The sequence below is a fragment of the Thunnus thynnus genome, chromosome 15, assembly GCF_963924715.1.
Source record: "Thunnus thynnus chromosome 15, fThuThy2.1, whole genome shotgun sequence".
Lineage (NCBI taxonomy): Eukaryota > Metazoa > Chordata > Actinopteri > Scombriformes > Scombridae > Thunnus > Thunnus thynnus.
The window spans coordinates 18,987,769-19,001,611 of record NC_089531.1 but is presented as its reverse complement, the minus strand read 5'-3'; the positions used below and the strand labels follow the sequence as shown (position 1 = coordinate 19,001,611).

Below are 13,843 nucleotides of genomic sequence, written 5' to 3'. Positions count from 1 at the left end.
TGTTGTAGAAAAGCTGATATTAGCAAAATAAAGTTTGTATGAAATGGAGAAAATTTAGAGATTCACTATTGCTGTAAATATCTCAGTGTCATAATGAATTAAAATGGACAACCAAGCATTTTGAATATTAAAATTTATGCAAACCAGCAGGTGAAGAATAGTTATATAACAGTCTGTAATTAACAAGGCCGTAACTATCATAGATCTTTTTTACTTGAAGATATTTTTACAGGTGAGATATAATAAATAATAGCATTTAGCTAGTTACGTTTCAGGGTCTTGTAGTGTGCATGCAGGCTCACTGTCACACTGTCACGGCTTACTGGAACACTTGAATCAAACAAAGCCATCATTACTGTTATTAGTAACATCTGTGCTTTTCTAATATGACAAATCAAAATGTCTGAGGACCTCCATATCCTCAATAGACCTGGCTTTTTGGGGATATGGAGGTCATGTCCTCTGCATTTTTTTCCAGGGGATTTGGGGGGTTAAGGAACCTGGGGTGAGTTAATACATTTAATTTTTTGTATAATTATTTTTTAAATATTTAATATTTCCCATTCCTGAATTTTATTCCTGCAACAGTGAGAGCTTTGGAAAAACATTAAGATCTTCATATTGGAAAACTAAAAAATATACAGACAATATAGCTGAAACTGAATAAATGAAATTTTTGTTTTTATTCAGATCATTAAAAAATATGTGCATATTTTTTCTGGATGAGGGGGACTGTCCTCAGTAATTCTAAAAGTCTGACACTTCTCTCATTTCTTCATCATCCCTCACCGTTGTTTAGTTGGCAGAAGCCTGCTGAGTAAGAGAATGATAGGGGTTAACAGCATCAGGAAACCTTATCGCTGCCATGTGTCAACCATCAGTGACCCTACCTCCCTTTCACACACACACACACACAAACGCAGCACATGGCATGGAGTGTTTCTTGTCACAGCTCATGCCAACTGGAATCAGCTGAGTTGAGACAGAGGCAGCTGTTCACACATTACATTGCTTGATTAATTGAAGCATGTCAGGGGAATATAATTATATAATTTCAACTTTGTAATACTGTTGTCCAGGGTGTGACCAAGCTGCATCAGAATTACAGGGAAGGATCATGTGCACTTTGCTCTCATCGCTGATTGAGTTAATTCCCAATACCTATTAAGCCAAATTAAATTGTTAGACAGCAAACTTTTTAGAAAGGTGTATCTTTATATATTTTTTTCACATTTTTATCTGAACCACCCCTCAGATAATGTGTTAAACATAGTTTATCATGTATTTATTGGTGATTCAGAGGTGTAAAACCATGCAGACAAGTTTCATTCTCTGCTTTTTCTATTTCCCCCTTTTGTTTGACCCTCTTGTCTTCTCCCAGTAACTGACTCACCCAGATTCTATGTGACACACTGGTCTGTTTTATGTTTTTCAGAGAAATGATCCCTTCAAAGTATTTTGTGATATTCAGAACAGATGAAGGGGCAGAGATGTGGTTTCTCCCTTTGTCAGTTAAATGAGAGCAGCTTTCAGTTGACTGTTGTCAGGTGTTTGTGAGTTGTGTTTGCGTAAACATCCACATGAACATACATACATCTTAGTGTCCTTTTCATTCTTAAAAATTAAGGTTTGATAAAAATGACTTTCTGTACACACATAAACCTGCACAAATATATCTTTATTGTTGAGAACCAATGCATTTTAACAGAGCAACAGGTGGAAAGTCATTGGTTGAATCAGACATAACCATCTCAGTTGCTAAGGACAGAGAATTTGAGATGCACAAACAGAAGCATACATTTCTGAACATATATCATCATTCCATTTTAAATCAATATCATAGTTGTTGTATACACAGTCTTCATTTCCACCTGCGTTGTTTGGCTCTGTTGCACCCCACAAGACAAAGTCCACTGGGCATCCATCGGACCACATCCATCCGCCTTCCTTCTGGGTGTCACTGAGTCCGATCCAGGTGAATTTCTGAGTGTGGTCAAAGTTCTTGATCAGAGTTTTGACAAAATCGTGTTCTTCCAGACTGTGGATAGACACCAGATTGGCCCTCTGTGACACACAGTGGAGCTCTGCATCAGCCCAGGTCATATGTGTGGCGACATACTTGTAGCAGCGGCCGTTGAAGCTGTACCAGAACATGGGACAGTTACCACGCTGTAGCTTCATTTCACGGTCACCTGAAGGAGACTCGGCACCCAGAGCCAGACCAAACAAGAAAAGGAACAAGAGCATGATGGTGTCTCTGTGTCACAGGAGCAGAGCTGATATGCGCCAGTGAGTGGGATGGAGATCCTGGAGAAGACAAGTAACAGTCTGTTTTCTTTTACATGCTGTGGAGTGGGTGTCTGCACTGTTGGTGTAATATTATTGGCCAAGTGCACTTGGCAAACATTGTCAGTTGCACACTGCCACACAGTATCTGAACATGAGCCAAAAAAGACCAGCACACCTGGAGACGTCACACAAAACCTACAACTTATTCAAATAATATATAAGGTCTAATCCATTCACTCTCCTTCCACCCCAATAAAGACCCTGTGAGGTAAAAACAGATTGGTGTTGTTTAAAACAAAACTAAGTTAAGGAATGAATATATCTTTTCTCCATGCACTACCAAAAAGTGCCAAGAAGAATGTTCATTTTCTGTGATCATCTGAGGGAAGTATTGGTCATAAAAAGTGGTCACAGTCTGTCTTTTGAAAGAGTTTTTAATGTCTGACAAGGACTAAGCTGATCATAACATTAAAGTTCTGTATAATAGTGCTTTTTCATATTGAGATCAACCTTTGAATTTTGCCTTGTGATGAAGTAAAGATGCTCTTGGCACTAAAATGATTTGGGAAAAAGCCCAGAGCCTCAGTTAGAACAGATATAAAAAGTGTATTAAGCCCTGACTGCTACCTGTGTTAAATAGATCTAATATAAACTAACTCACAACAGTGTGATTTTACCATCAGAACCCAGTAAATATTGAGTTTTGAATACATAAAAAGATATTTACATGTATTTTAGGTAGTGTACTTGTGATTACATCATAAGAGCTGTTACACCTGTGCTGTTCCCATATTTATCTAAAACAGAATATTAATAGCTGGGACAGCCAAGCACTTTGAATTTATGCAAACCAACAGGAGAATAAATAAAAAACATGTGACTTCTGTGAGAAATGGATGTTAATGGTCAACAGTTATATAACTCAAGTTTTTGTTTTCGGTTGTAGAAAAGATGATATTAGCAAAAAGTTTTCATGAGATAGATAAAATTTAGAGATTCAATATTGCTTTAAATATCTCAGTGTCATAATGAATTAAAATGGCTCATTATAATTGCCATTGAGGAGCTGTATAAGCATACCTCCACAGATATGTTTGCTCATGTTAGTAAATGTAAAACTCTGGATTTACTTGTAGATGTCAGATTAAATGTTTTAGGTAGGTTAGGCCAAACAGTTATGTTGTGTGTATGTGAAGAGTGGCAGTTTAAAATATACACATACTGGAAAAGCTACACATTTCTTAAGTATACCTCAAAAGTTAAAATGACAATCTGTATTAATAAGGTCTATGGAGAGTTGGGAAGATACTTTGTGTTGCAGTTAAAAAGAGAATTATTGTCCTCTGGAGGAGGCTGCTTAAAGGTAACAAAACTCCCTATTATTGATGAATCAGAATATAAAATTCATGTGCTGCTACTTCATTTCATCAACAAGCAAAGAGTATGAAAATCTAGAATAGACATGTAAAAGCATTTTAACTAAAACAATCATTTAAATCTACACAAATGTGCAAGAAGAAAAATCTATGGATTGAAATGTCTTTATGCCATTGTCAAAAGTAAATGCTTTTTGTTGTAATTTTATAAATAATACATTTTGTATAGTCAAACTGGGACAAAAAGGACAATTTTGAGACTATCAAAAAGTTATGTGAATATTTCTTTTGACCAATCATTGGAGTTACATGTGTGAATGTTCAATATTCATGAAAATAAAGGAAATTGAGAGATTGTCCACAAACTGAAATTTGCAAACTTACACAGATTTTTTTATTGAACCACTGGAGTTGACTATGTGAATATCCAACAATGGTGGAAGTGAGAGTTAGAGAAATAACTTCTGTACACACACGTAATATTGTATATATGTTTATTTTTTGTGTTCCAGACTGTGGATAGACACCAGGTTGGCCTCTCTGACACACAGTGGAGCTCTACATCAGCCCAAGTCATACCAGTTGCTAAGGACAGTCTATGCGAGAAGCACAAACAGACGGAAGGGTGTGAGAACATGGGAGATCATTCCATGTCCGATCAATACGATGGTTGGTGTGAACACAGTCTTCATTTCCTCCAGAATTGTCTGGCTGTCCTTCATCCCAAAAGACAAATTTCACTGCACATCCATCAGACCACATCCAACTGCCTTCTTTGGGGATGTCATCGAGTCCGATCCAGGTGAATCCTTCAGCAGTGTCAAAATTCATAATCAGGGATCTAACAAACTGCTCTTCTTCCATACTATGGATAGACACCAGGTTGGCCCTCTCTGACACACAGTGGAGCTCTGCATCAGCCCAGGTCATATGTGTGGAGACATACTTGTAGCAGCGGCCGTTGAAGCTGAACCAGAACATGGGACAGTTCCCACGCTGTAGCTTCATTTCATGGTCACCTGAAGGAGACTCGGCACCCAGAGCCAGACCAAACAAGAAAAGGAACAAGAGCATGTTGGTAATTTCTTGATTGGAGCTGATCTGCACTGTGAGGTGTGATCAAGAATCGTGCAGAGACAGGGGAAAGGCTGTTCTCTTTTAAATGCTTTAGAGAGGGTGTCTGCACTGCTGGCATTATATGATTGGTCAAGAGCACTTGCCAAATATTTTCACCCACACAGAAACACACAGAAGCTGAGCATAACCCAAGAAAAGACCATCAATTCACCATGAGATTTCATATCAACACTATAATTAGTTAGTTAGTTTTGTCTTAAAATAATATTCATATTTACATATGAACATTGAAAGTGTTTTTTCTTGCTGTAATCATTCCTCCTGTTCATACTGGCCATTAGAAGAGTCATTCCTCATGTGCTTCAATGTAAGTGATGGACAGCCCTCAGTTTGTGCAAAAATCTATTTGCAGGTTATAAGAAGCTTATATTCAAATTAGTAAAATCAAGTGGATATCTTCCACCTTTTTACTGCAAATGTTCCTCTTTTTATTACTATCCTCTCACTGCCATTCAACAGAGAAAGACTGTCCGGGGAAACAAAGAGGAATTTTGTACTAAAACACTTTAACTTTGGAAGATATCCACTTAATTCAACTAATGTGGATGATGTAAGCATCACATTAAATTCAGATAAACTCTGAAATATATTTTTTCATAAAACAAGGATGGCAAATTTTGTCCTTTTACATTGAAAATGCATTTGGAGGATCTTCTAATGGTCAGCGTGAACAGCAGGAATGATTACAGTGTTTCAATGTCCATATAGGCACCTGACTGGAGTTTTAAGACCGACTTGAAAAGTTGTGAAGCTATCCTTAAATATGCAGACTAAATGAAGGTTTTTGTCCTTTCTCCATGCTCTGCCAAGAAGTTCCAGAAGAATTCTTCTTTTCTGTGAACATCTGAATGAAAATGTTGGTGACAGAAAGGGATCAGTGTCTGTCTTTGAAAGAGAGTTTTAATGCACAGACAAGCACTAAACTGCTCATAACACTGAATTTCTGTATGAAAGTGAGCCTTCACCTTGAGATCATCTTTAACTTTTGTCTTGTAATGAATCAAAGATGCTTTTACAAACAAAATGCTTTGGAAAATTGTGGTTCTCACTTGAACATTTCACTCATTGTGATTTTACCTTTGAGTTGAAATGATGTTGAACATGTGTCGCATACATATGTTGACTTTATTGCACTTTACCCCCCTCCCACAGAGTATTTGTACTCGGTGTTCTTGTGATCAAAACAGCTGTTACCAAATTTATCTACTACACAGAGTCTATGAAGTGGTGGAGCAGACTTTGAAAAACACTTTAATAATCTAAATTTACACATACAAGCAAGTGAAAAACAGTACATTATTTCACTGTTAATTCTCTTAATATGTTTTTTTTTTTTTTTTGCTTAATCAGTGGAAGTTAACTGTGTGACTGTCAAGTGTCAGAGAAAATTTGGGTTGATAAAATAACTTGTGTACATACTTCCCCCACATTAGTGGCCTATAAATATCTGCATGGGATCATTATTTACAGGTTAAGTGTGGACACCCCTGAGCAGCATCAGCAAACCTTATCGCTGCCGGGTGTCAACCATCAGTGACCCTATCTCCCTTTCACACACACACACACACATGCACACAGACGCACACACACACACACTCACACACACACATGCACACAGACGCACACACACACACACACACACACACACACACACACACACACACACATGCACACAGACTAATCCATTCACTCTCCTTCCACCCCAATAAAGATGTGAGGTAAAAACAGATTGGTGTTGTTTTAAACAAAACTAAGTTAAGGAATGAATATATCTTTTCTCCATGCACTACCAAAAAGTGCCAAGAAGAATGTTTATTTTCTGTGATCATCTGAGGGAAGTATTGGTCATAAAAAGTGGTCACAGTCTGTCTCTCAAAGAGTTTTTAATGCCTGACAAGGACTAAGCTGATCATAACATTAAAGTTCTGTATAATAGTGCTTTTTCACATTGAAATCAACCTTTGGATTTTGCCTCGTGATGAAGTAAAGATGCTCTTGGCACTAAAATGATTTGGGGAAAAAGCCCAGAGCCTCAATTAGAACAGATATAAAAAGTGTATTAAGTCCTGACTGCTACCTGTGTTAAATAGATCTCATATAAACTAACTGAAGACAGTTTGATTTTACCATCAGAACCCAGTAAATATTGAGTTTTGAATACATAAAAAGATATTTACATGTATTTCAGGTAGTGTACTTGTGATTACATCATAAGAGCTGTTACACCTGTGCTGTTCCCATATTCATCTAAAACAGGATATAAATAGCTAGGACAACCAAGCACTTTGAATATTAAAATTTATGCAAACCAGCAGGTGAAGAAATAAAACGTGTGACTTCTGTGAGAAATGGACATTGATGGTCAACAGTTATATAACTCAAGTTTTAGTTTTTGGTTGTAGAAAAGATGATATTAGCAAAATAATGTTTGTATGAAATAGAGAAAATTTAGAGATTCACTATTGCTGTAAATATCTCAGTGTCATAATGAATTAAAATGGCTCATTATAATTGCCATTGAGGAGCTGTATAAGCAGACCTCCACAGATATGTTTGCTCATGTTAGTAAATGTAAAACTCTGGATTTACTTGTAGATTAAATGTTTTAGGTAGTTTAGGCCAAACAGTTATGTTGTGTGTATGTGAAGAGTGGCAGTTTAAAATATACACATATATACTGGAAAAGCTACACATTTATTAAGTATACCTTAAAAGTTAAAATGACAATCTGTATTAATAAGGTATATGGAGAGTTGGGACGATACTTTGTGTTGCAGTTAAAAAGAGAATTATTGGCCTCTGGAGGAGGCTGCTTTAAGGTAACAAAACTCCCTATTATTGATGAATCAGAATATAAAATTCATGTGCTGCTACTTCATTTCATCAACAAGCAAAGAGTATGAAAATCTAGAACAGACATGTAAAAGCACTTTAACTAAAACAATCATTTAAATCTAAACAAATGTGCAAGAAGAAAAATCTATGAATTGAAATGTCTTTATTGCATTATTGTTAAAAGTAAATGCTTTTATTGTAATTCTATAAACATATTTTACAGTCAAATTGGGACAAAAAAGAAAATTTTGAGACTATCAAAAAGTTGTGTGAATATTCTTTTTGACCAATCACTGTAGTTACATCTGTGAATGTTCAATATTCATGAAAATAAAAGAAATTGAGAGTTTGTCCGCAAACTGAAATTTGCAAACTCACACAGATTTTTTTTATTGAACCACTGGAGTCGAATATGTGAACATCCAACAATGGTGGAAGTGAGAGTTAGAGAAATAACTTCTGTACACACACGTAAAATTGTATATATGTTTATTTTTTGTGTTTCAGACTGTGGATAGACAGCAGGTTGGCCTCTCTGACACACAGTGGAGCTCTGCATCAGCCCAGGTCTTATCTGTGGCGATGAAATTTTATGAATGTCCAACACTGGTGAAAATGAAGGTTTGATAAATGACTTTTCTTCATAAACATTTGTAACTTTTTTGTTGAGGCCCATTGCATTTTAACAGAACAACAGGTGGAAATTCACCAGCATGTTAGTTGCTAAGGACAGAGTATGCGAGAAGCACAAACAGACGGATAGGTGAGAGAACATGGGCGATCATTCCATTTCAGATCAGTACCGAAGTTGTTGTGAACACAGTTTTCATTTCCTTTTTCGTTGTTTGGCTCTCCTGAATTCCAAAAGTCAAAGTCCACTGCACATCCATCAGACCACATCCATCCTCCTTCCTTCTGGGTGTCACTGAGCCCGAGCCAAGTGAGTCCCTCAGCAGTGTCAAAGTTCTTGATCAGGGATTGGACAAACATCTCTTCTTCCAGACTGTGGATAGACACCAGGTTGGCCTTCTCTGACACACAGTGGAGCTCTGCATCAGCCCAGGTCTTAGGTGTGGCGACATACTTGTAGCAGCGGCCGTTGAAGCTGAACCAGAACATGGGACAGTTACCACGCTGTAGCTTCACTTCATGGTCACCTGAAGGAGACTCGGCACCCAGAGCCAGACCAAACAAGAAGAGGAGCAAGAGCATGTTGGTAATTTCTTGGTTGGAGCTGATCTGCACTGTGAGGTGTGATCAAGAATCGTGCAGAGACAGGGGAAAGGCTGTTCTCTTTTAAATGCTTTAGAGAGGGTGTCTGCACTGCTGGCATTACATGATTGGTCAAGAGCACTTGCCAAACATTTTCATCCACACAGTAACACACAGAATCTGAACATAAACCAAGAAAAGACCATCAATTCACCATGAGATTTCATATCAACACTATAATTAGTTAGTTAGTTTTGTCTTAAAATAATATTCATATTTACATATGAACATCGAAAGTGTTCCCCTAACCCTTAACTTTGGAAGATATCCACTTAATTTAACTAGTGTGGATGATGTAAGCCTCACATTAAATTCAGATAAACTCTGAAATATATTTTTTCATAAAACAAGGACGGCGAATTTTGTCCTTTTACATTGAAAATGCATTTGGAGGATCTTCTAATGGTCAGTGTGAACAGCAGGAATGATTACAGTGTTTCAATGTCCATATGGGCACCTGGCTGTAGTTTTAAGACCGACTTGAAAAATTGTGACGCTATCCTCTAATATGCAGACTAAATGAAGATTTTATCCTTTCTCCATGCTCTGCCAAGAAGTTCCAGAAGAATTTTTCTTTTCCGTGAACATCTGAATGAAAATGTTGGTGATAGAAAGGGATCAGTGTCTATCTAGTTTTACTGCACAGACAAGCACTAAACTGCTCATAACACTGAACTTCTGTATGAAAGTGAGCCTTCACCTTGAGATCATCTTTAATTTTTGTCTTGTAATGAATCAAAGATGCTTTTACAAGTAAAATGCTTTGGAAAATTCTGGTTCTCACTTGAACATTTCACTCATTGTGATCTTACCTTTGAGTTGAAATGATGTTGAACACGTGTTGCATACACATTTGACTTTATTACACATTACCCCCCTCCCACAGAGTATTTGTACTCGGTGTTCTTGTGATCAGAACAGCTGTTACCAAATTTATCTACTACACAGAGTCTATGAAGTGGTGGAGCAGACTTTGAAAAACAATAATCTAAACTTACACAAACAAGCAAGTGAAAAACTGCAAATTATTTCACTGTTAATTCTCTTAATAATATGTTTTTGTTTTCCACAATGAGTGGAAGTTATCTGTGTGACTGTCAAATGTCAGAGAAAATTTGGGTTGATAAAATAACTTGTGTACATACTTCCCCCACATTAGTGGCCTATAAATATCTGCATGGGATCATTATTTACGTGTTAAGTGTGGACACCCCTGATTAAGATCTTCATTCACAACATGTTTAAAATAAACAAGAATCGGTCTTGATGTCTCTCTTGGTAAAGTCTACAGGCTTACCAAGATGTCAGTTATATAACAGTCTGTACTTAACAAGGCCGTAGCTACCATAGATCATTTTTTCTTGAAGATATTTTTACAGGTGAGATATAACAAATTATGGCTGAATTACATTTAGCTGGTTCAGTTTTAGGGTCTTGTAGTGTGCATGCTAACTCACTGTCACACTGTCACGGCTTACTGGAACACTTGAATCAAACAGAGCCATCATTAATATTATTAGTAACATCTGTGCTTTTCCAATATGACAAATCAAAATGTCTGAGGACCTCCATATCCTCAATAGACCTGGCTTTTTGAGGATATGGAGGTCATGTCCTCTGCAGTTTTTTACAGGGGATTTGTGGGTTTTGGGAACCTGGGGTGAGTTAATATTTTTCATTTTTTGAACACTTATTTTTTAAGTATTTAATATTTCCCTGCCAGAATTTTATTGCTGCAATAGTGAGAGCTTTGCAACAACATTAAGGAAAACAAAAATATACAGACAATAGAGCTGAAACTGAATAAATGATTTTTTTTTTTTAAATTCAGATCATTAAGATATGTCTGAACATTTTTTCTGGGTGAGGGGGACTGTCCTCAGTAATTCTAAAAGTCTGACACTTCCTTCATTATCCGTCACCGTTGTTTAGTTGGCAGAAGCCTGCTGAGTAAAAGACTCATCAGGATGACTACAATATGATAGGGGTTAGCAGCATCAGCAAACCTTATCACTGCTGGGTGTCAATCATCAGTGACCCTACATGCCTTTCACACACACACACACACACACACACAAATGCAGCACATGGCATGGAGTGCTTCTTGTCACAGCTCATGCCAACTGGCATCAGCTGAGTTGAGACAGAGGCAACTGTTCACACATTACATTGCTTGATTAATTGAAACATGTCGGGGGAATATAATTATATAATTTCAACTTTGTAATACTGTTGTCCAGGGTGTGATCAAGCTGCATCAGAATTACAGGGAAGGATCATGTGCACTTTGCTCTCATCGCTGACTGAGTGAATTCCCATTAACTCTTAAGCCAAATGAAATTGTTAGACAGGAAACTTTTTAGAAAGGTGTATCTATATATTTTTTTTTCACATTTTTATCTGAATCACCCCTTTTTATCCTTTCTCCATGCTCTGCCAAGAAGTTCCAGAGGATTTTTTCTTTTCTGTGAATATCTGAAGGAAAATGTTGGTGATAAAAGGGATCAGTGTCTGTCTTATAAAGAGTTTTAATGCACAGACAAGGACTAAACTGCTCATAACACTGAATTTCTGTATGAAAGTGAGCCTTCATCTTGAGATCATCTTTAATTTTTGTCTTGTAATGAATCAAAGATGCTTTTACAAGTAAAATGCTTTGGAAAATTCTGGTTCTCACTTGAATATTTCACTCATTGTGATTTTACCTTTGAGTTGAAACGATGTTGAACACGTGTTGCATACATGACTTTATTGCACTTTACCCCCCTCCCACAGAGTATTTGTACTCGGTGTTTGTGTGATTGAAACAGCTGTTACCAAATTTATCTACTACACAGAGTCTATGAAGTGGTGGAGCAGACTTAGAAAAACACTTTAATAATCTAAACAAGCAAGTGAAAAACAGTGAATTATTTCACTGTTAATTCTCCTAATATTGTTTTGTTTTGCACAATGAGTGGAAGTTACCTGTGTGACTGTCAAATGTCAGAGAAAATTTGGGTTGATAAAATAACTTGTGTACATACTTCCCCCACATTAGTGGCCTATAAATATCTGCATGGGATCATTATTTACGTGTAAAGTGTGGACCCCTGATTAAGACTTAAATTCACACAACATTTTTAAAATAAACAAGAAGAGGTCTTGATGGCTCTCTTGGTAAAGTCTACAGGCCTACCAAGATGTCAATTATATAACAGTCTGTACTTAACAAGGCCGTAGCTACCATAGATCTTTTTAGCATATGAACATCCAACAATGGTGAAAGTAAGAGTTAGAGAAATAACTTCTGTACACACAAGTAAAATTGTATATATGTTTATTTTTTGTGTTCCAGACTGTGGATAGACACCAGATTGGCCTCTCTGACACACAGTGGAGCTCTGCATCAGCCCAGGTCTTATCTGTAGCGACAAACTTTTATGAATGTCCAACACTGGTGAAAATGAAGGTTTGATAAATGACTTCTTCATAAACATTTGTAACTTTTTTGTTGAGGCCCATTGCATTTTAACAGAACAACAGTTGGAAATTCACCAGGTTGTCCATAGCAACCATATCACTTGCTAAGGACAGCCTATGCGAGAAGCACAAACAGACGGATAGGTATTAGAACATGGGACATCATTCCATTTTAGACCAGTACCGAAGTTGTTGTGAACACAGTCTTCATTTCCTCCTCCGTTGCTTGGCTCTCCTGAATTCCAAAAGGCAAAGTTCACTGCAGATCCATCAGACCACATCCATCTTCCTTCCTTCTGGGTGTCACTGAGTCCGATCCAAGTGAATCCCTCAGCATGGTCAAAGTTCTTAATCAGGGATATGATGAACTTCTGTTCTTCCAGACTGTGGATAGACACCAGGTTGGCACTCTCTGACACACAGTGGAGCTCTGCATCAGCCCAGGTCATACGCGTGGAGACATACTTGTAGCAGCGGTCGTTGAAGCTGTACCAGAACATGGGACAGTTACCACGCTGTAGCTTCATCTCATGGTCACCTGAAGGAGACTCGGCACCCAGAGCCAGACCAAACAAGAAGAGGAACAAGAGCATGTTGTCAAGTCAGGACAAGAGTGTTGGTAATTTCTTGGTTGGAACTGATCTGCACTGTGAGGTGTGATCAAGAATCGTGTAGAGACAGGGGAAAGGCTGTTCTCTTTTAAATGCTTTAGAGAGGGTGTCTGCACTGCTGGCATTATATGATTGGTCAAGAGCACTTGCCAAACATTTTCATCCACACAGTAACACACAGAAGCTGAACATAACCCAAGAAAAGACCATCGATTCACCATGAGATTTCATATCAACACTATAATTAGTTAGTTTTGTCTTAAAATAATATTCATATTTACATATGAACATTAAAAGTGTTTTTTCTTGCTGTAATCATTCCTCCTGTTCATACTGTCCGTTAGAAGAGTCATTCCTCATGTGCTTCAATGTAAGTGATGGACAGCCCTCAGTTTGTGCAAATATGTATTTGAAGGTTATCAGAAGCTTATATTCAAATTAATAAAATCAAGTAGAAACCTTCCAAAGTTATCAACTTTTTACTGCAAATGTTCCTCTTTTTATTACTATCCTCTCACTGCCATTCAACAGAGAAAGACTGTCTGTGGAAACAAAGAGGAATTTTGTACTAAAACACTTTAACTTTGGAAGATATCCACTTAATTCAACTAGTGTGGACGACTTAAGCCTCACATTAAATTCAGATGAACTCTGAAATATATTTTTCATAAACAATGAATTTTGTCCACTTACATTGAAAATGCATTTGGAGGATCTTCTAATGGTCAGTGTGAACAGGAGGAATGATTACAGTGTTTCAATATTCATATAGCCAGAAATGACCAGCTCACCTAGAAATGTTAAATGAAAGCTACAACTTATTCAAATAATACATCAGGTCTAATTCATTCACTCTCCTTC

The 13,843-nt window shown here is 37.2% G+C and overlaps 4 protein-coding genes across 4 annotated transcripts; all 4 read right to left on the bottom strand.

The window, feature by feature from the left end:
* Positions 1–1,729: 1,729 nt before the first annotated feature.
* Positions 1,730–2,689, bottom strand: LOC137198187 (lactose-binding lectin l-2-like). The gene has a single exon (XM_067611850.1). It carries the CDS (start codon positions 2,245–2,247, stop codon positions 1,759–1,761), a length of 489 nt encoding a protein of 162 aa, XP_067467951.1. The 5' UTR covers positions 2,248–2,689; the 3' UTR covers positions 1,730–1,758.
* A 1,453-nt stretch (positions 2,690–4,142) lies between these two features.
* On the bottom strand, positions 4,143–5,226 carry LOC137198185 (lactose-binding lectin l-2-like). The gene has a single exon (XM_067611848.1). The coding sequence runs from the start codon at positions 4,737–4,739 to the stop codon at positions 4,251–4,253; it is 489 nt and encodes a 162-aa protein (XP_067467949.1). The 5' UTR covers positions 4,740–5,226; the 3' UTR covers positions 4,143–4,250.
* Positions 5,227–8,109: 2,883 nt separating this feature from the next.
* Positions 8,110–8,921, bottom strand: LOC137198186 (lactose-binding lectin l-2-like). The gene has a single exon (XM_067611849.1). The coding sequence runs from the start codon at positions 8,847–8,849 to the stop codon at positions 8,361–8,363; it is 489 nt and encodes a 162-aa protein (XP_067467950.1). The 5' UTR covers positions 8,850–8,921; the 3' UTR covers positions 8,110–8,360.
* A 3,294-nt stretch (positions 8,922–12,215) lies between these two features.
* LOC137197766 (lactose-binding lectin l-2-like) lies at positions 12,216–13,123 on the bottom strand. The gene has a single exon (XM_067611175.1). The coding sequence runs from the start codon at positions 12,962–12,964 to the stop codon at positions 12,476–12,478; it is 489 nt and encodes a 162-aa protein (XP_067467276.1). The 5' UTR covers positions 12,965–13,123; the 3' UTR covers positions 12,216–12,475.
* Positions 13,124–13,843: the final 720 nt, after the last annotated feature.